The sequence below is a fragment of the Aethina tumida genome, chromosome 2 (genome assembly GCF_024364675.1).
Source record: "Aethina tumida isolate Nest 87 chromosome 2, icAetTumi1.1, whole genome shotgun sequence".
Taxonomy (NCBI): domain Eukaryota; kingdom Metazoa; phylum Arthropoda; class Insecta; order Coleoptera; family Nitidulidae; genus Aethina; species Aethina tumida.
Genome location: NC_065436.1, coordinates 37,521,461 through 37,549,030, shown reverse-complemented (window position 1 = coordinate 37,549,030; position 27,570 = coordinate 37,521,461). Strand labels below are relative to the sequence as shown.

Sequence of the window (27,570 nt, the reverse complement as noted above, 5' to 3'; positions counted from 1 at the left end):
TCAACATCACTTTTCTTCTCATCTCCCTCTATTTTTTCGATTAACACCTTTTTAGCAAATCTAACACAAACTTTTATTTAATCTGTATACAACCAACGAAAGAGCAAGAGTAACTACAATTTAACTAAACAAACCAATTCGTGAAAAATTGTGTGTCAAACTAATGATTACAAAAATAAAGGCTCGTGCACGATGATACAAGTTTGAAATTGAGTCTCTTATTCTCTCTGCAACTTTGTCGAGTGTTTAACGCGTCGTTTTGTTACGTAGCGATGATTTTTTTGTTCGAATTACCAAGTGCATAATAATGGAATGATTTAGATCGAAATATAAATAGATTTTCTAGGGAACTCGTCATATCTTTGAATTATAGCGAGGCTCGAATTATCGAAGGTTTGAATTAATAAGAGTCGACTGTACAATATATAAAAATAATTTTAGCATATGTGTTTAAGGAAAACAAATTAATTAGATTTTAATTTGTACAACTAATTTTAATTCAAATTTGAGCATTGTTACAACAAAATGAGAAGCTAATTCAGCAAAAGAATTATTGTAGCCACTAATGAGAGTATATTATGCCCATCTTCCCACAAATAAGAAAGTGAAACTCAGTTTAACAGTTTAACCTACTGTGAGAACACAAACTAAAAAATTCACCAATTATCTTAAAAACTAAGATACTAACCACATCTAATGTTAAATTAGTATATTAGCTTTTAATTAGTTGTAAACGACCACTCATTTTATGCATGAATTAGAGGAGCAGCATCTGCAAAAACATCTCTTGTCATACGGTACCGATGCATTCGAGCCAATAGACTGCAATTTCACTTTTCTTAGATTCCACAGAACCGTATTAAATTGTTTTAAGTCTTCTGCAATTTTTAATTAAATAAAATAATACGACTAGGCAATTTATTAAATGTTATATTTAATTTTCCGTTTTATCCGGTAAAATGTCCTTAAGAAATGCAACAAAATCATCTAAAGGACAAAACTCTTGACAATTAGGTAAAATAACAGAAACTGGTTCTGGTTTTTCATAATTCTGATAATAGATCTAAAAAGCATATAAATAATATCATGACAATACATGTTACATATACTTACCTTGAATCCAAAAGTGTCATTTATTTTATGAACTTCAAAACTAATATAAGACCCGTACTTAGGTATACAATTATCAAAGGCACCTAAAGCAAAAAGCAACATAGCCATGTTACTGTCGTGGACACTGTACAAATACATTTTTTTCTCGAATTCATTTCCCCGAGGTTCCTTAATTTTCTTCATGGTGTCTTCGATGATTTTATTAAAAAATAAGCCACAACACAGTTTTTTCATTTCTGACTTGGTGTAGGCAATCGAATATTGTCTTATTGCCATTTCTGTGATTTTCTCCGGCCAAACTTTATCCCACCATTTTGGTAGTTCCAAACCGCATTCGGTCTGAAATGTTAGAAAGATCGTAAAATAGTCAATCATGTGAATGATACAAAAAGACTTACTTCGGTTTTAAGACCGAAATAGAGCAAATAAGTATCCCAGAAGTTGCTCATGTTTAGACCTGAATGTTCGTTTATGTAGTCGAATGTTTCTTGGTATGTTTTAAATTCTTGTTGCCAGAAATCTGATTGTAAATTTTCAGAATACTTGTGAAAATATTCTGAACTGTCCACACCCAGTAATTCCTAAAAAATGAATAACTTATTATGAAAGTAATGAAGGGAAAAAATGAAGAAAACAACTTTATCATCTTCTCTCTCTTTGTAATAGACTGGGATTGCTTGCCAATTTAAATCCTTATTCCATAATTGATATTCGTTGGGGGGGAAAAGTCCAGCAAGGCAATACTGTAACGAAGCTATTGTTCTGGCTGATTTTGTTGATCGTGCGTCCACGACATCGGGATAATAAACGTCTCCTAATAAGCCATTGTATCTTTTTCTCAGTTCTTTGCCTAAATCATACATTTTTTGTTTTCCTTGCTAAAATTAACAAAAAAAAATAAGTGTGGTTTGATGAAAGGAATATGTTTGTTAAAGGTAAAAAAACATAGGCCCCGGCGAGATTCGAACTCACGATCTCCTGTTTACTAGACAGGCGCTTTAACCAACTAAGCCACGGCGCCGTTGGTATTCTATACTATTGTGTAGTATTTTTATCTCTATTAATAAAATTATAAATTTAATTTTTTTTTAGTTTTTATAAATTATTTATTCAAAATCGTCCTTGTAAACAATAAAATATCGTATGTTATACAAACTTTTTTACATTTAAAAAACAGTAAATTAAAAAAAATAAAGGAAAATCTTGTAAAAATTTGAATCTTACGTTGGTGAGTTGGCCGAAACCGATTGGGAAATATGTGTTATTGTTATGAGGATCTGTTGGATAAAGTTCACTTTTACCAAGTGGTGTCCTATGTCCATGTCTGAAAACCTATAAATCTCCGAAAAAATAAATAATTTTCCAATAGGAAACTTACAATAAATCATACCACATGTGCCAAAATTAGGCTATCGCCCCGACCTATAAAAAACAGCTAAAGCCACAATTAAAAAATAAACAGAACACTTACAATTATTCGTCATTTTTTTGTTAATACAATTTTTCCCCGAATGCAACAGCTTATCAGCTACCTTACCATTGTTCAGTCTAGACATCACTGAATCTAAAATAGGAAAACCAAACAAAAAATAAACGTCACAAATTACACACGCAGATTACTAAAATTACTCCGAATGACACTAACATTCTGTTCTGTAGTCTGATTCTTTTAATCATTTTTAACACTTTTTCACACAATAAAATCTATTTGGAACAACAGAAATGATTAAGTTAACCATGAGATAGTCAGAGTGCAACAAAATCCACATACGTTCTTTTTAATCTATTGTGTTTACTTTCGCATAAAGCGTGGCAGCTTCCGACATCGCAACTATTTGTAGATTGATATTTACTTTGCTCGATCGTTTCCTGATCTTCTCTCGGTTGTTCCACTATGTCTGAGAGAATCAACAGGTCCGTATTTCAGTTTTCTCAGACGCCGCACTTTTTTGCCACGTTTAGAAACTATTGAAATGTTACGAATGTGGTAAATAATATCACGGTTATTTTAATTGCTGTAAAAGTAATAATGGTCTTGGCACAGCGTCCGAAATGACTCTCGGAGTTAAGTTAGTTATTACACTTTCCCCCGTTTCATCTTTTATGATGTGCGGTTTGGAAATTTAATTTTCGTTTACATTTAAACTTAATTTGTTGTTTACATAAGTAAAATTAAAAAGGTGCCCGATGAAATTTGGTGTTGCAATTTTAATTACAAAACTTGTGCTAAAATCAATTTCATGTACTTTTAAACAATTGTATTGTAATTATAAAATATCTAGCTATTAATGTCAGTAAAAGTTTCACTCATGCGATAGAACTGGTAAAGAGACAATTAGTTTTTAAAGAAAGATTTTTCGACGATTCGACGAAATGTTTTCCGCGACTTATATAAAATTTCCTAAGTAATGGGAAGTAAGAGTTTAGAACATTATTTTATCGGTTTCCTGAACGGTAATTTCCCTGAAGTGGTCTTGAAAGTGCGAGCAGTCCCGTTAAAATTATTCAAATTCATCCTTATACAGTTGATCAAGAAATTAAATAATCTCATTAACAACGGTATACACGACATGTAACACTTTCTATACACTTTTCGTTCGGTTATCGATATTATTAGATAATCGCATACAACATTTGTGACAGGAAATTGAGACGAATTATCATTCGTAATTAGCTCATCGTTCATTCGCAAATGACCGATGCGAAATGGGTTAATTTGATAACTTTCTACCGTCAAAATGCGGCACCATACAGCACTAATCGTCTAATATAAATACGTATTGTAGTAACGAAAGCAAAAGGTTACAAACAAGTATTTGTACGTAGCATCACGATTTTCTCCCGCTTTATCTGATGAAAGCGAAATTCAAGTTTAAGTCCAATGCAACGTTCCCATCTTCAAGGCAAATTGCACATTTCCTCCTCCGTCTTCATATCTCGTTTCGTTTTATGGATCATAAAAAAGTTGCCTACCATTTACTGAACGGCTCGTTAAATCTTAAACTCTTTTATTGTTCACTCTTAATCAAATATCGAACGTTCATGCTAATTAATGTTACAAAACTCTCTGTCACATGTTACGAACGATTCGACAATATTGATCGATATAAGATAATTCGGTTGATCGATTTTTATGTTAGACTTAAGGAGTGGTAAGTTGTTTTTGGCGGAAATATAATTAGAGAAAACGTACATTTTTGTTAATTCGTTAATATGTATATCATTAGAAACCGTCCTTTTGAATTTACACACCCAAAAATAAAATAATTCTCGAACAAAAATGGTTTCTGGAATTTGACTTTTCAGTATGTCACAGTAGAACTATTATTAACATTATTGTAATGAGCTCTCACTTATGGATAATTTTTTAAAACGATTTAAAATAATATTAATAATAATAATACTAACAGTAACAGTAACAGGAATAGTAACAATAACAATAAATACACAGTGGTATACTGCAGATTATTTCGGTATTATAAAAAATATTATAATAAGTAGACAAAAGCCCACTTTTTACCAAGATATAACTTTGGCAACTCCTTAAATTTAATTAGCAATAACAATAGCAATAGAAATAGCAATATCAATAGTAATAGCAATGGCAATAGCAATGGCAATAGCAATAGTAATAGATAATGACAATAATAATGATAATTATGATAAAAATGATAATGATAATGATAATAATGATAATAATGATTGATAATAATAATATTAATAATAAAAATAATGATAATAATAATAATAATAATAATAATGATGATGGAATGTCAATTAAATAAGATTATTAGTATTTTAAATAATATATAACAATAAACGATATAAACAAATAAGGTTAATTTAAATAAAAATCGATATTTTATTAGAGAAGTAGTACAAAATATTAAAACAAATTAAATTAATTTCAGTATTGTTAATTGACAGATTTCAGGAGTGCGTAAATGCAAAATGACAGGTAACAGAAAGCGTAATTACCACTTTAAAGATGTATTTGGTCAAAATTGAAGTTTCTTCGTTGCCATAAACGAAACCGCAAAGTGTTACATAAGGACGATTGTGCACGTTCAATTCACAAGATTGACTCATTTACGCAATAGAATTTAATTTCACTGACGCACACTTCTTCGTGATACGGTGAAAGGATTACTCACATTGTGGCACATAGTACATTGGTCCCGATATGTTCCTGTCCGGGTTTTATGTCCGGTCGTTGTTGACCAAAGTGCACCGGCGTACCGCGCCCCTTTTGTCTAAACTGGACCGTGAATAAATCGTTTCCGCGTTTTTTGTTTTTGCAATAGGTTGTTTTGATTGACGTGGAAGATTTTCGGTTGTTTCCTTATTGGAAGGTAGGGAATTACTTGTTAAGTATTCATAGACATTAAACAATCGTTAACACTGTTGTGCCAACATACATACACGTATGCATGTATAAGTATTTCGTTGTGTTATGAATTTCAGTTTATTTATTCATTAATGTTTCTCTTCCCCAATCATTAAATTGAATATAATTAAAAGTCTCTCGGAACGTTACAAAATTAAACTTTTAAGGTATTGTTGGTTTTTAATGAATAAATTTCTCTTCTCGTAATAAACTTTGAGTAGAAACAAACGAAGGAAGAATTTAAAACAAAAAAATAATAATAAAAACATGAATTAATTGCTGAACAGTCTACTTTTACCGCAACGTGACGTTATGTTTGTAGACTAGACAACTAATAAAAGTGGATAGTTACACGGTTGATTTGTTAAAGCAAGGTGTTCTAATAGTCCTATAATTAATACCAGTCTGAATAAAAAACCGTAAATAAACAAAGATTGCGTAACACCGCTTTATAGTATAGTAGATCGTTGTGTCCGATATTTTATGGAATTCCTGAGTGAATCGTCTCTTTAGGTGAAGTGAATCGACATAGATTTTACGGTCTGGTTGATCATTTCGTTTCCTATTGTACAGTCGAAACTGTAATTATTAATTACGCTCATTTGCGTTTCATTATGTAAAAAGATCATTTGTTCTTTTACATATTTTACAATAATTCTAGTATGTGTGACCTGATGAAATTTATAATGTGCTTTCTTAAATATAATCAAAAGAATTGCAGCATTAGAAGTGTTCTAATAAGTTATTCCACAGAAGACAAGGCTAGAAACGGTCACCTAAATAACTAGACATTGCAAAGTATTTTGTTCGAACAATTAAATTGCACAACGAAATCGTCGGAAAGAAAATGCATTAAATGTGTTCGTGTTGCATGTGGTTTGTTGGTTTAAGTGTCCGAATCGGCGACCATTGTTAATTGAGTTTCTGCAAAACTGTTCATAAAAATGTCGATAATTATTTGCCTTCAAAACAGTCATAAAATTATTTAGAAAATCCCATTAATACAAGACACATGTTTATTGCTTTTTTATCATCATCTTTTCAGGGTTATTCAAGTAATCTTTTGAATGCAAAATAAAATAAGTAATAAAAGTCGCCGCTGTTCATAATTATATGTTTACATTATGAAGACATTCGCATCTTACGCAACGATCTAGATGACTATGTCCTTAATGATGTCTTTTATTATTTCCTTCATTTCATATATAATTCAGTTCACTCAGTCAACGACCATCATAATTTTCAAACATGCTTTTGATTGTACAAAAACAAATAAACTAATTAATTAAGGAACGATTGATGGATGTATAAAATTTTCCCAACCAGTTAATTACGTACCGAAAAAAGGCCAGAAACAAACCCACATTCGGTCGGCCGTTTAATAATCGGAAATTAAAATCACTTTCTTTAAAGCTCCGTCGTGAACTTTCTGTACAGGTTTCACGTCTGCGCCTTCGGCCATTAAAAACATGATACGAATATGATTTTGTTACATAAAAATCACACACGGCCTTGCCCAGACAATAATTATCCCGGACTTGAATTCCCTCTTATCTAAAACCCATTCCGTCCGATTTATTCGCGCTTTCTACGAACACGCGTGCACAAAACTAACTTTATTTACATGTATGTTATATTCGATACCCACTTAATTATTTATTTGTATTATATGTTATATTATGTTATATTCGATATCCAATTAATTATTTATTTATATGCGCAGAATATAATCTTATATTGTACTACTACTTAAATTATTTTATCATAATATTATATTCCTCCGTGGTTGAAACATAATTTTAATAATGATATCATGCTCTAGATTTTATACCTTAGCTTGATGACTTATATTTTATCTTAAGTTCTTTGTTAAGTTAGTTTATAAATATAGTCCAATCATTATATAGAGTTCACTTCGGAAATCGAGATACCCAGCTATAAACTCATATAAATTTATATTTTAACATCCCAAAATTTGTCTCAAACTTCACACATGATAGGATGGCCGCAAGCAAGTTAAATAAATAATTTTTAGAAATAAAAATAAGTGTTGTGATTCCCAACATGCATACTGCTTCCATTTCATTTTTTTAAGAGATACGTAACAAACTAATGTTCATTTATCGAGATTGTTGCTGACTCATCCCAAACTTAACACAAAAGCTTAATGATAAAAGAAAGTAAAGCCGGAATTGCGTCACATCACGTGCCCCACACATGCAGAAATTGAAGCAAAAGAAAAATGTGTTTTGGTAGGCGCATAAAAATTACGGGTTGTCCAAAATGCAACTTTATGCAACGATAATTGAACTAAAGTAGCGACATGCGGTATAATTAAGGCGAGTCCCGTGAGAAATGGCCCTTTAAAATTCGCGTCCGTCATCATTCTCGACCGTTGATAATTTCACGTCTCGATCCGGGTCAATTTATTATTATTATTATTATTGTGGTTAATGGCAAAATTGAAATGCTCATTACGAAATGGCATTCCAAATGTGATGGAGAGAAATTCGAATTACCGTTCGACTTCCTGGATCCTGTTAATTAATTAATTAATCCATTTTACGGTTTTGTTCTTGTCGATGCGTAAGACAATTAAGAAATAATGAAATTAATTTATTTGTATTTACTCAAACTTGTCACTGTTATGTTAAATCTTTCAGGTCACATAGTTTTGCATCTTTTGCGATGATGAATTAATCACCATTAATTATGAAGGAAGTAGCAGCTTCATGACTTTTTTAATTATAGCAGAGAAATTCTAACATTCTAAGAAGATACTTTACATTGTAAAACGAGCATAAATCACTTTTACTTATTGTTAAAACAAATGGTGTTGTGTAAGTAGTTAATACGTATGTGGAGGAAAAAACACAGCAAAGAAAGCATCCATGAAATTATCTAACAAACGTTCTTAATTCATTTGGAAAAATACGACATGTTCACTTGAACCAAGTCAATGTGTTCAGTGTCCTACTAATTTGTTTCGTTAGTAAACAAAAATAGGAAATTGAACAAACTTATTAATTGAAAAAAATAAAACCTCACCCAAATAACTTAACATTGCATAAGATCACTAAATAAGAAGAGTGAGTCTAGAGTGAAATGGATTAGTAAGTAGGTATGGCGAGAAATGTGGGATAATATGGAGCGTTGTGCAAGGTGAAGGTTACATCCTAACGAATTAGTGGTATTTATGGCCAAGTTACGTAACAACTAGTTCACTTCCTTGCACGACTTTCTTTATGACCAGAAGCACGATTTATATCTGTGCTAAAAATCTAAATCCTCGCCTATCACTTTTTTATTTCTTTTTAATAGGACGTAGTTTATTATTATGTGTTGTTATAGTGATGTGTTGTTGATTGATAAATAGAAAATTTCTACTTCCTTCCTCCTATTCCTATTATAATTGTTTATAAGGAAAATAGGAAGAATTAATATTAATTAAGTTGTTCGATATTTCCCACATTTTATAATTATGTTAATCGATGATGACACTTGATTGCTTCGGATTTGTGTTCCTGTGAATATTAATAAACCGTCGTGGCGGCAAACAAATCAAAGGCACGTGCTACCAATAAAGTCACACTCGAGACGATTTAATTTGAATATGAATTCGATCGGTTTCTATTTTATTTGTCATCAGTCACTTTTTTATCTTGTTTGAAACGATTATTTAGACGTGAAATTGTTTATTCTTTTGGAAAATATTAAAAAGATACAGAAAAAAGTTTTTGAATATGTATTGTGCAGTGTACGAACCAAATCGAATAGTTAATTAATTATTAATTTATAACAATCCATGTATTATTTATTAAATTTAGATGATGTTCACATAAATCCGTTGCTCTTGAATTTTAATATGTGGACTAATGAATAATCGTAACTAAATGAAAGTGGGTGATTTATTTAAATTAATTCTGATGATGCTATTGTTAAATATTTAACAGAAAATGATTTAAAAAATGTAACTGTTTAAAATTGTTTATTATTAGTTAATTTGAGGCCTACTAGTATAGGAAAGATTTCGATAGTTTTACGTAATTGGCCAATTTATGAGCGTTTCTCTACATAAATAACAGTTAATGAAACAATATCTACGCACAATCGGAGCGCCGCTCTCCAAATAAGTGTGTACCCGAAAAGAAAATGAAAAGTCAAAGTTGAAAGGTTATTAATAATAAAATAAAACAGTTATATAACATCGGTATCATAAATTACATTGACTTGGTACCAGCATATGTCTGTAATAAACTGACTGACACAAACACATATTTTCTCTCAGAATTAATTACGGCCGATGGATAAACATCGGAATGCATTTTTTTAATTAATGCGCTAAAACGGTCATTTGCATTTTTGAGAATACCGATTTTGACAGGTCGACAATCGCACTTTCTATACCACTTGCGACTCGAAGGCTCATCAAACAAACAAACGTTACATAAAGTCCTGATGAAAGTTCGAACATTTATTTGATCGCAAAAATTTAAAACTTTGTAATTTACTCACCAATATTTTGCTTGAAATGTTGTAATTAATAATTAATAATACCTAATATTTATGACATAATGGTGTTTAGAAGGCTGATTTAGAAAGTATAGAAAAAAACAGTTTAATATTGTTAATATTCGTAGGCGTGTTAACTACGAATTTTTCATCATTTTGCAACATTCATATGACTAAACATTCATTTTAATCGGAATCAGTTGTGAATAAATTTTAAAATTACAATTGGAAAATAGCTGCTGCTCAGCATCGAACTGGAGAAAATAATAGATGTTGTACATATGTAAATTCGTCGATTCTATTAACGATTATGAATTTTTATTCGATCTAAATACATAAACAATTGTTGTGGTATTCAACACCCAATTTTTCATCTACTAGTTATCTTATCTTAATATTATATTACATAATTTTTTAATTGTAATGTAATACTACGCATCTAAAAATTTAGTTATTAGTTCTTAACTTATTCTTAAATTCATTTGTTTAGTTTTTAATTATCGTCATTTTTTCAAATTAAAAATGTTTCTTATAACATGGATGCCAAATTATTTTATAATAAAATAATATATTGAAATTATGTATAAAAATAATAATAATTAAGAATAAGAAATAAACATTATATTAATATGATTAATAATTTAATGTTTTCATCTGTTTGACTAACTTAATAATAAAGATAACAGTATGTTTTAAACCTACAACTTCTACAAACGTAATATCCTCTGTGTTAAACGTTTATTAAATTAAATTTACTTTTCTATAATAAACTTTCTTCTAATAAAATAATATATTGAAATCATGCAAAAAACATAATAATAATTAAGAATAACAAATATGTTAAACTTTAAATTATAAAACTAAATCAAACTTACTAATTACGTTAACATTATGTTTTAAATATCCCCTCTTATTAAACATTAATAAATAAACATGTATTGTCACATATAAAACATATTAAAGCATGCATAATTAAATAATTTAGATAACAATAAATAGAATTAAAGCAATAATTTTTTTCTGCACAGTTTAACGTTATCAAATATTTTAGGAAGATTAAATCAAATAATACATAATAAATTTTAAATTATTAAAATTAAATCAATTAATACATAATAAAATGTTTAATGCAAATCAAATACGAAAAGAATATACCAAATTTATTCTTAAATAAAAACTTTAAATTAACTTTTTATAATAAACTTTCTTATAATAAAATAATATATTGAAATAAGGTACAAAAATAATAATAATTAAGAGTAAGAAATAAACATTAAATTAATTAACAATTTAATGTTTACAACTATTTGACTAACTTAATAATTAAGGTATCAGTATGTTTTAAACGAACAACTTCTACAAACGTAATATCCCGTCTGTGTTAAATGTTTATTAAACATTAATAAATAAATTTGTAGTATCATATATAAAACATGCTCAATTAGACAATTTAGATAACAATGGATAGAATTAAAGCAATAAATATTTTTCTGCTCAGTTCAACGTTATCATATATTACACCTACTCAAATATTTTAGGAAGATTAAAATAAACAAATAAAAAATAATGTTTAATGTAACTCAAATACAAAAAAATATACCAAATTTCTTCTTAAATCAAAACAATACATTTACTTTTTTATAATAAATTTTGTTCTAATAAAATAATATATTAAAATTATGTATAAAAAATAATAATAATTAAGAATAAGAAATAAACATTATATTAATATGATTAATAATTTAATGTTTTCAACTCTTTGACTAACTTATAAAAGTAACAGTATGTTTTAAACCAACAACTTCTACAAACTCCGTGTTAAAGGTTTATTAAACATTAATATATAAATATGTAGTGTCACATATAAAACATATTAAAGCATGCGCAATTAGATAATTTGGATAATATAGAGTAGAATTAAAGCAATAAATATTTTTCTGCTCAGTTCAACGTTATCATATTATTAGAGTTACTCAAATATTTTAGGAAGATTTAAATAATCAAATAAAAAATAATAAAGTAAGAATATACCAAAATTCTTTCTAAATCATATATTAATTAATTAATACTTCAATAAACAAAGATGTTTGAAGGTATGAATTTAACCGGGACGTTACTTAAATTTACATAATTCTGTTGTACCGTAAAGCGTAATTAATTATCATATATTGGCAATAATAATAAAGTGAATGTATCTCTTTAAAAGACACGTACACAATCTAAATATGATATATTAGGCATGTTCACACATTTTTTGTCGATAAATTATTTAGGTAAATTATTTGTTTAATGAAAGTTTCATTTTATAAAAATATCTATCTTATCTATAAATTTTTTAGTAAATGTTTTTTCAATACTTTCTCTAACAGATCATAATCATCCAACTACCAGGTTCGTATTGAACTGAATGAATGAATATGATGAATCAATCAACGAAACAGTTAGCAGGTACGATTAAGATCTGCACAGGTCATAACGAAGATTTTGGGGAGCGACCGCTTTCCCAAAAGGCAACGTGCATATTCTCAAAAAAACTGCACAATGTCCACTTTCACAAAAATTACAAATATATATGTAGTTTAAATGCAAAGGCAAGATCCACCCGAGTTTAATAATGCAGTTTATATGTTAACAGCAATACCTGTTACATATGTGTTAATCTCCAATCACATGCTCACTTGCAAGCATGCTGCGACTTTACCTCATCGCATTTGAATAAATAATTGCTCGCTTTGTTTTCACTAACCTACGCCAACAATGAACCTACATTTCGCAGCTCGAAAAATGTTTGGAATGTATTTTTTTAATTGTAGGCGTTTTGCAAAATGAAGAACCATTACATAAAGACAGAACCGTGGGCTTTTAAAACACCAATAATACATATTAAACATCTGTTATTACGCATCATTATTTATTAGTTATTTATTGTATATATTGTTGGGTAAATGTGCGTGACTGATGAATCAGGAAGTCGAGAAGACAACCGAAAAATTTCTCCACACATTGGTTTTGTTTTCGATAAAATTGAATTTCTGATCGACGCAAAACCCTGTAAAAAATAGAATGTACGTTGCCTAACGTTTAGATAATAATCTTGGCCCAAATTGTTGTCCAAGTACTAAAAACGAATTGCAGCTAATGTCGAAACGTCGAGTAGCATCGAATATTTAAGAAATCAAAATAAACATTCATTTACCTTGACTTTACGCCTTGAAAATAATAAAATAATTCCCAAGTACGTACGATTATTGCAATGGTTTAGAAATTGTCATTGCAAACGCCACACTCACTCAGATTTCTAATTAGCAATTATCAATCGATGTCAAATTGTGGAATTAAATTTATTGTGAACTTAGCTTATAATAATTTGCTACTGCATAATTACTATTAACATTTATCTGACTTATCCGCAATTATACCAGTGAATGTTCGTTCAATCATGGATTTTATAGTTATGTTATTTCCTATTTAATTTTTATTGTATTTTAATAAATAATAATATTTATATTACACTTATTAACACTTATTAATAGTCTATTACAATGATCAGATTGACAAGTGCACGTAATGAAGTCTTTGTATGTAAATCAGTAAGTGTGGAAATACAAGTTTATCTCGAATATCTTCGTTAATCTAGTGAAACGGCAATAAATCCTGCTGCCCACATGTACGTACAGATATGCAATTCACCAATTTGAACCTCATAAATAATAACTGGACCTTGCTTTAGTAAATTTTAATTCGTTTACATATCATACACACAATTATTTCATGAGAGAATTGTTTCCTAGAAAATAATTGAATTTGCAACAAAATTCCCAATGTTCAAAATGAAAGGTAGGTTATGGATTTTGTGTAATCTGTTAGTCACACACACAAGTCAACAAATAAAAGATATTAAGTGGTCAAACATACTCAACATTAACGCGTTTGTAACTCAATTGTGAAACAGCCTAATTTACATAACGCCATGTCGAAGATCGCAATCTCAAAAAATTTTCGAATATAACATTTTAATGATTTTTACAAAAGAGAATTAAATTTTATATCTTGATTCGCCTTGTTCAATTTTAATTTTTATTATTCCTTTTTTAAATGACCCCTAAATAATTTCTATACTTGCATAATTTTACGAGTGTGAGACATGTTGGGGTTTGTCTCAATAAAAAGTAATAAATAACAAAGATTAATCAATTGTTCGTTTCAACCGTGAAGATTTATATCCAAACATGAATGAACAATGCAATTTATACAATACAATTCCTGATTTTAATCAATGCAGATGTACCTCTGATTCCACATTAAGAAATTTTAAATTCATTCGAAATAAAGAATTAAATGTTTTTAATACATGTTTGAAAGAAGGAAATATTAAAAATATTGATTGATTTAATTAAGAATAGTACTTTAATTTTATAGGCATTTAATTAATGGTTTTTCTATAAAAAGGCATTTTAATTATTTTCTTATTATTCAGTAAATTGTATAAGTTGATTACAAAATAACATTATGCAAATAAATGAGTACAAACTTTGACTGAAAAAAATAGTTTTTACTCAAACATCCTTGAAGATCTAAGAATTAGTCTGCATTGTTTGTCGTGATTGAGCAACTGCTGATTGAATTATCAGGTGTTACTTACGGAATAACCCATAAAATTTCAACCGATAAGTCGATTTGTTTTGATCGTTAACTAATTCAATCAATCAATTACTACTCCATTGGTTTACTAATTGAAATACCCAACAAAATTTAATGTTTAAATGTTAGTTTCATAAAAATTATATTAAATTCATTTTATTTAACTGGAAATGAAGGTAGAGTTTTCACTTTTTATTGTAATAATCGCACAATACAACGGGAAAGATTCAAAGAAACAATCGAGATGTGGCACAGATTTTCACACATACACTAAACCGTTCGAAACGCACTGAAACCGTCACGATCCGTACCAAAAAATGTGGGCTAGTCCCAATAATTAAACCATCACACCTTCATTACATAAAACTCCGAACGAAATAACCGCAATACGAAATAAATTCACTCCCAGCAAATTAACCATGGTCTAATAACCGTAAGTCAGATCGGCAATACACCGATCGGAAGTCGTACCGATAAAATAGGTCATAAATCATAAGTGTGTGTGTGTGTGTAAAAAAAAAAAATTTATCTCCAGTCGTATAGACGGCATTAGGAAGTATTTTCAGGCCGGCGTTCACCCCACTTTTCGAGACACCGGGCGGCGGAAGAAAGCGGTGCGTTTGTAGCCCCCCTCAAAGCATCTCCAACGACGGATTTTCGGGGGGAAACTGCTGCTAAATGTCCAACTATATAATGCGGGTGCGAAACAGACATACTCAGTAAACAAACAGCGGTTAACGCCACATCTACCCCTGCAGTTGGGGACAACAGTTTACAAGATGAAGTGTTGGGCACTCTTGGTTAGTGATTTATTTTTTTCTAATCGAGGACCTTTTAGTGGATTTTTAGTGACTTTGTGCGATTTTGTGGATTATTCATACACCCCGTATTTTATTTTGATTACATTTCAGGCACAGTAACCGTAATTTCAATTAATAAATTTTAAATTTTAATCGTTAATGTGCAATTTTGTTACAATAATATTAATTTATAATATTTTAGATATAATTTTTTGAAATTTTTAAGGTAATCCTTGGGTGCATATTCGTTGTACCATCTCAAACTGGCCCGGTTAGTCTCTCGCGCACAAAACGATCCCACCATGAGCCTGAAGGGTACTGGAGCAAAAAGCTGACTTGGAAAACACAGTGGGTGAAAGCCTGGAAAACTGAAAAGAAACTGGTTTGGAAACCGGATTGGAAAAAGATTCAGGTGCCAATCTGGAAAGAAATCCAGGTCCCAATCTGGAAAGAAATCCAAGTACCGGATTGGAAGGTGATCAGCAAACCGATATGGAAAGAAATCCAAGTGCCCGCGTGGAAGGAAATCCAAGTACCCGATTGGAAGGAGGTCCAAGTGCCGGCGTGGAAAGAAATTCAGGTACCCGACTGGAAGGAAATCCAAGTACCGGACTGGAAGGAAATCCAAGTACCCTATTCGAAACAAATCTGGAAACCGGTGTGGGTAGAAACTCAGGTGCCCGCATGGAAGGAAATTCAAGTACCGGACTGGAAACAAATCTGGGTACCCGAATGGGTCAAGGTGGGAATCCCTGGAGAGCACTATTTGGGCAAAGATGACCACGGCAGCGAATACACCGCACACGACTTGTGGAAGAAGAAACTCATCTGGAAGCCGCAATGGAAGAAGATCTGGAGAACTGAGAAGAAACAAATCTGGGTGCCGTCCAAGAAAATGGAATGGAAATCCGAGTGGATCCAGGCATGGAGAACGGAGAAGAAACAGATCTGGAGAACCGAGAAGAAACAAATCTGGAGAACCGAAAAGAAACAGATCTGGATCCCGAAGAAAGAGCAAATCTGGAGAACCGAAAAGAAACAGATTTGGATTCCGAAGAAGCAGCTAATCTGGAAGCAAGAGAAGGTGCAAATCTGGAGGACGGAGAAGGTACAGAAATGGGTGACGGAAAAGAAACAGGCATGGAAGGACGAATGGAAACAGATCTGGGTCCCCGTATGGAAATCGAGAGAAGTTCCGGTGTGGAAGAAGATCTCCATTCCCGTTTGGGAGAAGGTGTGGGTGGCTGTCCACCACCACCACGGCTGGGACTGATCTGCAACTGTGCTCAATAATTTTATGTTTTCTGTAAATATTGTCTTTTCTCATTCTCTTGCTCTTAGTACAAATGTTTGTATATAACAGGTACGCCAGTGAGTTTTTTCTACTTTATTTTATAAGTTTCTCTCTATGAGTATAGTATTTGTTAACTTGTTGTAAATTTAAGATTTAATAAAAACAATAAAAAAAAAAACAATTGGACAGCGTGTTTTATTGATTCCAATTATTCGCTCTTAAGAAGAAGATTCATCAAATAATAATGGCAGTAGTTACTTTCACTGTTTTACGTAATAAAATAAGTCCTCATAGTACCAGCGTACTCTTAACATGGTCGAGGACACGATTAAAACCTGCGGGTGTCGTACTTTCACTCTTGCACACATTATCCCATCTGCATAGAACGGTTAACGACCCACCAAGATCAAGGATTTAATCAGGACGAATCCCGAGAAAAATACGTGCACGTTTGCACAATGCAAACAATTCCATCGTTGGCCAACGGAAAGAGATAAATTCTCGTTCCTACGCAACTCCATGATTAGAATGTGTGTGTCTATGTTGTGTAATGTCGGAAGTGCATTGCTGAAAAAGGAAACTCGTCGTACCCTTTTCGATCCGGGGAAATTAATAGGCAGATGTTCGTAACAATGTGCAAAACTCACTTCCGTATTTCACACGCGAATCACACGCTAATAAGGAATTTATCAAAAGCACCAAGACCAAAGTTCATTTGTCATCATACATGATTACATCTGCCTAATACCTACTCGAATTCTGTTTGTAAAAATTATAGTCAATAAAAAAGATTTTTGGCGTTTTAATTGTTTGCAACCTTAAAAATAATTGTGAAACAAAAATATGCGATACTTACTAACAAATAAAACAATGATCAACTGGCGAAAATAATAGAATCTAAACAAAATACTAATGACATAAATTTATGCAAGGACATTTCAATTCATCATTAACCAGTGTAAGCAACGTTAAACTATTGTTCTATAATATTTTATAATGTACAATAATTAATAAAATTAACAATAATTTTAAATGTCACGCTTTTACGCTATTATTCTCTATGAAATATTATACGAGACAACAATAGCATTTGTTACTACATAATGTATCATTTTTATTTTAGTCACTTAATAACGGTTTACAACTATAGTTTCTATTTTTATTTGATTACATTATATTAAGCTTGTTAATTTTATGTATATTTGCATTTCATAAACGTAATTATCTTAATCCTGTCTTTGATAGAAACAATTAATTTGCTTACTGTTATTTGCTATTTAATTTAATAAATTCAATTTCAATTCAAATAAAATTTAATAATTAGAAAAACAATTAAAAAAATATAATTCATCTTATGTATTCAAAAGGTATGCAACACAATTCTTACTAGCGTAAAATAATTGCCTAACCAGTGTGGTCATTCGGCAAAGACTGGGTATAAGACGATTTGGAGTACTCGTTTTCGTTCATTATGTTCGGGACGTATCGGTTTCCGAATCGAAACGTGATCACCGTGGATCCGTGTGCAGTTTAAGAATTAGTTTTTCTTTTCAATTTCATATTTACCTGCAAAGCATATTAAATAAGATTTATGTTTGAATATAATTTTATGAAATTAATAATATAACTAAAATTATATAATAAACAATGATAATAATATAATAAACAATAAATATTTATTTGTGGTTAAATTAATTGTAAAAATATATCATATAACAGTATGATTTTGATTTCAAACACAATTGTATTAATTAACTAAGCTTGTTAATATCAATATCGTTCACCGTACAAATATATAATATATCTTGTTTTTTCATAAACTTTTATTGTATTTGAATCCTGATGTGTACTGATTTTAATAGTTTTTAATAAATATTTTAAATTTATCCATTTAAGTCATAAATTTTGAAAATAACAGTTCTAAATTATATCGTATCTTTTGTTTTTAGAATATATTTACTTTTATTCAATTTTTTCATTTCTTTTAATAATTTCGATCCTATTACAATTTACTATCGTGATTTAATATTTTTCAATGGATTTATTTACAAATAAACTTAAATAGATAATCAATTATCTCAGAATTCATGACGTAAATGGATAAATTTAAAATTTTTATTAAAAACCTATTAAAATCTGTACGCATAGGGATTCGAAATGTTTAGAGTAATCTTTTAACCATAAGAGACTTTTTTGTAGATCGTTTAATTTCCTACAAAGATATATATTTTACATTTTATAATATTTATTTATCTACGAGTTATAAAGTTTAGAAGTAAAAAAGAAATTTTTATTAAATCCTTCAAACTTTGACATTCAATATCTTTTAAAAGGAGAGAGTTATAAGAAATTATACGATACCCTTTTTGTAAAGCATTCAATTTCCTATAGAAATTTTCTGTACAATCAAATAATGTCGAGATATGGATTTTTTCATATGGAAAACTGAGATGAGGAGGACCATGCTATTAAAATTAAGACCTCATCTTTGAAGAGCATTTTTTAATGATGCCTAGGGACCAATTTTTCAGTGTCGGAAGTTAAACAAAAATAGTCGATTATTTTGGTCCTCCCTAATATATATAGAAATTAGTTATCATATTTGTCCAATTCTTCGATAGCATTTTTACAGTGTTTATATTAATTGATGTATTTGCAATAAGAATATTCTAAATACTACATACAGTACAAAAAGAGTTTGATCCATCTGAATTCTGAAAGAGACATCATGTGCAATAGAAACTGTAAGTCTCCCACCATGGGAAAGACTTCTACTGTCTCTGTCATGCATGATGTCCCTCTCTAAATTCAGACGGGTCAAACGCTTTTCCTACTGTATATGTAGAGTTAGTTTTAATCTTAGTATTCAGGTACCTTTTATATTATTAATAATAAACTACTTTGTATAATTCCTCCTTTTTCTTGAATAACTTTAAACCTTTGTAATATATATAAATTAACATTTTATGGATATTAGTTTCTTAAAACAAAATTTTTATTAAGAATAATTCAAATAATTTATTTAGAGTCTGAAAATTGATCTGATTAATAGAAAGGTTACATTATAAAATTATTTTTAATAACAAAAATATCAACGAGTGTAAATTTCGCGATTTGTACATTTATATATTAATTTAAAATTATATATCAAAAACAATGTTGAGGATTCGCACCGATTTTATATCCCCAAGTTTATGTAATGCTATAAGAAACCGAACTGTGCCGAGTCCAAAGGTGTCGAACGTGTCTAACTAAAATAATCAGTTCACAGAAAGTCGGTTTGCTGAATGGCCACACTGGTGTTAACGAATTTTAAAAATATGATGTATTCTTGGTTTTATATTGATGTATTTCAACAAAGTAAAAATTGTAGAATTAAATTTTTAATCTAAATGTTAAAACAATTATTGTGCATTTTAGTGCGTTAAAAATGTTAATATATGTATTTAGTTTCATAAATAATCATGGACGAATAAATTATTCATAGATTAGGGTAATTAAATGCAAATAAATTTGAACATCGAATTTATATGATTATGCACTAATAAATAAAGAGGTAAACAAAACAAGGAATTTAAGGCGCAAAAAATGGCATGTTAATTAATTTAGCCAGGTGTATAACGCGAAGTCGACTTCGGCTTAACTCATTTATAATCTACGCACTTTCTCGTTACTCCGATTCAATTTTAAACATCAGAGACCGATTAGCGGATAATCGTCTAAGAAATTAAAACCCGGAAATGGTTTAGTGAAATTATGCATAAAAAAGTTATTGAACCACAGAAGAAAGTGACCCAACCTGACATCAAGACAAGTACAACGTACCTATAAAAAATAAAATTAAATCACATGCATAATACAATTAATAAAATGCATTTTGCGCAAGTTTCGCCGATAATTCCAATAAATAGACTTTCCTCCAGTGGCAGCCAATAAAAAATGTTAAAAGGCATTAAACCTACTGTCGATGATAAATTAGGAATTAATGGTGCAATAAATAAGTTGAGTACAAGCGAACGTTTGCATAATAGATATTAAAACGGACTCGGTAAAGTTCAAATGGGCCGGCATTTAAACGTGCCATAGACCATGAAAACGCCACACTGAATTACTTTTACTTTCAAGGTTGACTTTACTACACATATACGGTATCAACATCGATAGACAACGACGAGAGTAATTTCGGATAAATGAAACTTATCAATTTAATGGACGGTGGTACACTTTCACCTACACACCATCCCGTGTGCATGTGTGTGTGTGAGTGATTGTGGAAATCAGTAAAAGTGGAAATGTGCGAGGAAACTAAATTGTCGATTTAAATTTCGCGTTTGGAATTGAATCTGCCAATTTATTGAATTAGAATTTTAATTTCATTTCTAATCAGAAAAAATGTCTGTTATGTGACTAGTAAACTATCATGTTTATATTTAATTAGACAAATTAATTAACAATATTCTGTTTGAAATGCTTAGAATAACTAACAAGATGCCTTTTCACAAATTTCTACAACGGCGTTATCGCGAGCATATACAATTACCTCTAATTAACACTTGTGCATTATTATAATAAAAATAATTATATATAGAAACTGTTAACAAATTATATAATTTTTAACGAAACAGATTTTGAGCCACCAATAATTACGTACGTAAAATAGAAGTCGGTTAACGTAATTATGTCAAAAGTCACGTATCATAATTTTGAGTAATATTACTAAGAATTATAATTGGATTATTGAATTGCGTCGAGGAAAGTACAAATGTCGCAACGAGAGTGAGACTTGTAAGGAAACCGGGGAAAGTAACAGTAGAAAAACCTGACTATTCCGTATACGATGACACATTGTGCCATTGTCCTTTTACAGGACAACGCTTCGCTCCTTGATTTACCGCTTTTACTAGTACTAATGTTTTCACTCGTGCAATCTTCGTGCGTTATGGATTTTGAAAATCGACTAAATAATCTGAACTACACTGAAAATACTCAACGTCAACGATGCGTCAAACAATTTAAAATTGCAAAGAAAAAGAGAGAGATAAGTTCAAATTTGTATCATCGTGCACGGCCTTTGTTTTTGTAATGATTAGTTTAACACACACTTTTTCACGAATTGGTCTGTTTAGTTAAATTTCAGTTACTGTCACTCTTTAGTTGGTTTTATACAGATTAAATAAAAGTTTGTGTTAGTTATACGAGTCCTAAAAAGTATAAATGTTTGACGATTGCTGAAAAGAAAATTAATCGAAAAATTAGAGGGAGGTGGAGAAGGTTTAAAGAAAAAAAATGTCATGGAGGAAAACATAGTAAAGAGAGGTTGACAGTTTTATTTGCAGTAAATATGGACGGATAGGAAAAACTTAAACCCTTAGCAATGAAACCGTGATGTTTCAAAGGAGTGAAATCGTTTCCTACTGATTACCGTGTTTACAAAAAAGCTTGGATGACGACAAAATTTTTTAACAATTGGCTTTTAACAGTTAATGGGGGCATGAAACGACAATTGCACTGCCCTCAACAGACCTTGTTGTTATTCTCCAACGTAGAACTCTGCTTCTTTCCACCGAATACAACTTCCAAATTGCAACCACTAGACCAAGAGACTATCTATAATTTTAAGACATTCTATCGCAAAAAATGTTAACTGCGAATATCACGGTTCTGACGGCTATTTTACTGATTAACAAGGCATGAAGAGCTGTAACACCCCTAACGATTGTCAACTGCTTAAAAAATTCGGTTTCATAAGAGAAGATTAGGAAAATCTTCCAATAATTACGAAAAATGAAGAACCAGCAATGACTTTGTTCAAATGGATGAAGATGTTGCTGTCTCAGATTCACTAACCGATGGTGAAATTTTATCTGCGACAAAAGGACGATACATCAGAACCTTTGACGGAGATGTCAGTTAAGGAAGCAAGAGCCTCATTCGATACCTTACAAAGCTTCTGTCTACAAAATGAAAGTGAAGAAAAAGCATTTTTTCTCTTAAAAAAAGTTATTGAGCAGTTTGAGCAACAATATTCTTTGAAGCAAACCATTATAACAGATTTCTTTCGAAAGATTAATTAATTCACATTATCAATAAGTACATGTATGTATGTACCTCTTAACTTTTGTCATTCCTAAAGAATAGCAGTCAATAAATAATATTTGATTATCAACATTCAGTAATTCGAAGTTTTATATATTTTTTCTCAAAAATTTCGAAGTATTTGATATTTCAAACACTCGATAATTCGTAATATTTTAAGAGTCCCTCGAGTTTCGAATTAACGAGAATCAACTGTAAATCACTTCCATTCAATATAAGGAATGTTTTCAAAAAGTAGTAAATAAAACACAAGCTCTCTGTTAAATCTTCCATTTTCTCTTTGACATTGTAATTGTAAATCAGAGTTTTTTAAAAAGTAATTTTTAAACAATGAGAGAAAGGATCTTTATCCGATATGGCAAACTTGACCTCACTCAACATTTTATAGTTTCGTTAGATTTTTTGAATGGTTTTCTCTCGTCTTTTTCATTTCTCACGAACAAAATGTGTTAGTTGCAAGTTTGTGTAAAGTAGGAAAGTGAAACGTTAACAATTAATTTTTAACAAAAATGTACCTTAAATATCTATTGAATTTCAAAGAATGAAATGCAAATACACTCGTCTCAAAAAGTATCGCATAATTGATTTTTGACTAAAAATTAATATTTTTACCTTTTAAAACTGGTCGGAAGTGGCAAGTAACACAACATAGGAATAGTTAAGAAAGGTTTATTGCATACAAATTAAAAATTAAAGAAAAACCAGCAAAATACAACAATAATAATAGTAAATCACCAAAAATAAGAAAAATCAGAATGACAAAAAAATCCTTCTAACGCCAGTTGAGCCTTTGGCACTAATGAGATCCCTCATTTTTTGTAGGAAGATATTTTTAGCTCAGTCCATATCCATATTTCATTTAAAACGTCTCACGTTATCATAACTGTCTGGAGCGATATTATGGGTTCTTATGCTTCTCTGTAGGTGGTCCCAAACATGCTCAATTGGATTTAGGTCTGGACTAAATTCACCTTCGCATCTGTATACTGGAGTGCGTGTGTCAGATCCGAAAAATGAAAATCTGGACTCATCCGAGAAAAAGATATTAACTCAGTTCTGAACATCTCAATTAAAGTGTTCCCTTACAAAACTTATTCGTGCCACTCGGTGTTCTTTGAATAACAATGGTGCAGTAACAGGCATTCTGGGTCTGACTAAAAATTCTCTTAACCTATTCCTAACGGTTTTAACGGATATCTGAACATTACGGACCCTGGTCAAATCGTTTTGCAGTTGCCGAGCTGTAACATGCCGCAGACGCAATATTTGTATACGTAATTACCGTTCAACTACAGGCATAGTACAACTTGGACGACGGGGAACTGACCTAGTGTACTCTCCCGTTTCTATAAATACTTTTACAACCCTTGAAATCCCGGATTTGTTGATTTACATCAAATCTGTCACATATTACTGCGACCTGTCATCTACAGTTAGGGCCCCGATTCGAGCTGCTTGTTCGGGTTTTAAATTGCTTATTAACATATTTCTTTAATATGCCATTAATTAGCAAATAAATCAAATGTACTATACACAAACAATTTTAAAATAAAGATAAAATTTTTCTGTTTTGTTGTTTTGTTTTTTATATTTTCTTTAAATCGGATAATTTAAAATGGTGATTTATATTTATCTAAAGGAAATAATACACAAATATAAAAAAGTTTTAGTAAGGATCACAAATATAAAAAGGTATAGATAAGGAGATAAATAGATCAAAATCTTTTAAGCATAAACTGATAATCAACTATTACAAATTTCCATATCAATTGCATAAGAGAAAATTAATAATATTGTACACTACAATTAACATACATTAATATCACCATTGTTAATTAAAACAGATGGAAATGCGAAAGAATTGTCAAGTAAGTGAAAAAAAAAAAAATAATCCGTATATCAAATTATTGAGGACTAAATTTATTCTTTCAAGTATAAATATCTCTCATTAATTATTCATACGATTATCAGTTATAAATGCTTGTTTAACGCTTATATAACTATTATGACGAATGATATGAATAATTGGGAAGTTATTTGTCGCATTAAGTTGTATCACAAAAATTTATTTAAAAAAATTCTAATTACAATAATAATCGATTACCACATCAACGTTAACTATTATAATAATTTTCTAACTTTCATTCGTTTTTGTGTTGTTATTGTGTCTAGACTATTAAAACATTTTACGTGAATTACTGTGATTATTGTTAGATGTGAAAATCTACATGAAGAACAATCATAAAAATAACTTGGCATGGTTTTTACTAACTAAATATTTTTAAATTAATAAATTGTTTTCAAAATTCGGTGTTTATGATAATATTTCAAAATTTACTAGTAACATAACAATTGACTTAATTTTTAGTTTAATTACCAGACATCAAGATCAAATTTTAATAATCGGAGCGTATCAAATCAAAACACGACTTTCGAGCAAAGAGTTGAACTCTTAATTGTCTAATTAACGTTGGCAGAGTGTTTACGATATTAATCCGGATCGTCAAGATAGGTAATATATGTATATATATTTTTACAACATTCGACCAGAGTGAAATTCATGATCTCATACGAAAGCATACCACTGACTGACTGCACTTTCTACGAATTTATTTGAGAAGCTAGAACCATGGGTTCGATAATAACGGTCGTTGAATAATAAACCTGCCGAATTTTCGCAACCCATTTCCTTTTTCGCACCGATTAATATTTATTTGATTCGACATTTGTATTCTCGGCGCCATCAAACACACCGCTAATCCCAAATTTACATTTTATTTATTTATATGAGAGAGAATATTTTCCACTGATTAATTAATCTGTCAAAACAAACGCGATTCCGGTTTAAAAGAATTGTTTGTGTGGCCCAGATGAAATGCAGATTCTGGTTTTATGTAGCAGAACGAGTTTTGCATCGAGATAGGATTTATGACTTTCTGGAAACTTTCTTTCTTGTGTGGGTGATGAATCGTAGAAAGTATTGTATTATCCTGTTTACTTGATGGCGTTACATAATTTCGATTGAATCTGTTAAATGATTTCACACCGGTGACTTGCATTATCACGTTGACTATTTGTAAAGAAAGTAGAATTAGGATCAGTGTTTATGGAATTTGTTTTTAAAATTAAGGACAACTGCCAAATATTTTAGTCATTTCAACAAATGCACAAACGATTATTACAACGAGAAAGTAATAGTAAAGATTTATGCATTTTCTGTAATCATCTTGTCAATAGGACATACATAAATAAAAACTATTTTCTCTTATTTAAGTGTAACATAATTGCTTACCTACCTATTCTAATATCTTATTGAAACATTAATTGGATACATGCGACATACAATTAATCATTAAGTTTGTCAAGTATTTAAACGAAAATAATTTGAAAGAGAGAAGACCTAAATAAAAATAAATCCTATTGGACAAATTTGGGTTTTCGTTAATGAGTGATTCACAAAATGGTTCGGATTAATGTGAAAGCGGTATACGGGTTCTTATGTGTAAGTGTCCTTTCTCACGCAATATTGCCGCACTTTTCACCAAAGAAAGTCCATGGACACGTGTCGGAAGTGTAAGCAGGACTGCGTCCAACTCAAACTTGGAATCGCCATTGTTTCCCATTCGTGTTACATCAGTTATTGTTATGATCGTTGCGGGAACGTTCTTTGAATTAATTGACCAATCGATTGGGCATTAATTTTATTAATTGACGCTATTCGAGGTTTCCTTTTTGATCGTCGTTGAAATCTTTACAAAATCAATGAAATTAATCGTTAAGACACAAAAATTACCATAGAAAAAAAGCCCAATAACGCATCCTTGTGGCTCTCCGGATCGACTTATGTAAGAATGTGTCATTCAGTGAAAGTGATCTATAATTAATAAATTAAACAGTAAAAACTAGAAAACACACATACGCATATTAATAGAAACAACAGTCGGCGATTCTCCTGTTTGACACTAGCTATTCGACGTTTGTAAATGTATTTTTCCATGTCGAGAAGAAAGTACACATTGTTGAATTACGTCAACTCTTTCATCTTTTCAGTTTTGTATTTTTAAAAGATTGTGTGCATAATAAAAATGTGTCATTAATTTTTGTCTATGGTTAGTTTGAAAGCAAAATGAATAAATTATTGATTGAATGAAAAAATAGTTTCTCCTCTTGATTATTCAAAAACTACATGTTTTAAGTTACTACATATTAAAAAATGGCACGTAACTATCAGAAATATCTTTATAATCGATGTACATATTTTTATAAAATGATTGTCAGAAAGTTTAATTTAATTTTACATAAACTATTTAGAATATAAACATAATATAATCGATAATTAAGTCTCCTAATTTTTTAGTCAATTTTATGTTAAATTATGTTATCTCAATTTATAAGAAATTTGTAAAATGTGTGTGTTATCTTAGTCAAAAAGTATTAATATTTTAATCGTTCTCAGATGTAAATTTGCAAACTGTGTTGTTGGGCAGTAATGTACCCTAAGAAGAGTTCCGAGCCTGTAAAGTATTTATATGGTATTCTTATTTACATTATCATACTAGCTAAATAAAATTGATATGTTTTCGTGTGGCCCAGAGGCGGTGATTGGTCAGACCGCTGATCTTGTGCCTTGGCCTTGTGCGGCTATCAGTCGGAGGGTGCGAGGGAAAGTGACCCACCCCACCAGCCGAACCCACCGATTGAAGAGTCTATAAAACCGGCGGCGAAAT

At 30.4% G+C, this 27,570-nt stretch overlaps 2 protein-coding genes and 1 non-coding gene across 4 annotated transcripts; 1 reads left to right on the top strand and 2 right to left on the bottom strand.

Moving 5' to 3' along the window:
- Positions 1-914: 914 nt before the first annotated feature.
- On the bottom strand, positions 915-17,610 carry LOC109595195 (venom acid phosphatase Acph-1). Of its 2 annotated transcripts, none has more exons than XM_049962612.1 (8): positions 17,604-17,610; positions 2,585-2,677; positions 2,504-2,535; positions 2,338-2,445; positions 1,752-1,991; positions 1,512-1,694; positions 1,114-1,452; positions 915-1,063 (listed from the first exon to the last, which is right to left on the bottom strand). In XM_049962612.1, exons 2-8 carry the CDS (start codon positions 2,667-2,669, stop codon positions 935-937), a joined length of 1,116 nt encoding a protein of 371 aa, XP_049818569.1. In that variant the 5' UTR covers positions 2,670-2,677; positions 17,604-17,610; the 3' UTR covers positions 915-934. The 2 variants fall into 2 exon arrangements, with proteins under 2 accessions (XP_049818569.1, XP_049818568.1); XM_049962611.1 differs by lacking the exon at positions 17,604-17,610 and adding an exon at positions 2,759-2,848.
- On the bottom strand, positions 2,061-2,134 carry Trnat-agu (transfer RNA threonine (anticodon AGU)). The gene has a single exon. It is a non-coding gene; the product is annotated as a tRNA-Thr (tRNA).
- Positions 15,378-16,920, top strand: LOC109595202 (uncharacterized). The gene is made up of 2 exons (XM_020010507.2): positions 15,378-15,453; positions 15,680-16,920. Exons 1-2 carry the CDS (start codon positions 15,433-15,435, stop codon positions 16,724-16,726), a joined length of 1,068 nt encoding a protein of 355 aa, XP_019866066.1. The 5' UTR covers positions 15,378-15,432; the 3' UTR covers positions 16,727-16,920.
- Positions 17,611-27,570: the final 9,960 nt, after the last annotated feature.

Coding starts and splice junctions, on each gene's coding strand:
- LOC109595195 (XM_049962612.1), bottom strand. CDS start 2,669: ATGTCTAGACTGAACAATGGTAAGGTAGCTGATAAGCTGTTGCATTCG. Junction 1,992..2,337: donor GTTTCGGCCAACTCACCAAC/GTAAGATTCAAA, acceptor TGTTAATTTTAG/CAAGGAAAACAAAAAATGTA. Junction 1,453..1,511: donor ATTTCGGTCTTAAAACCGAA/GTAAGTCTTTTT, acceptor CTAACATTTCAG/ACCGAATGCGGTTTGGAACT.
- LOC109595202 (XM_020010507.2), top strand. CDS start 15,433: ATGAAGTGTTGGGCACTCTTG. Junction 15,454..15,679: donor TGAAGTGTTGGGCACTCTTG/GTTAGTGATTTA, acceptor GAAATTTTTAAG/GTAATCCTTGGGTGCATATT.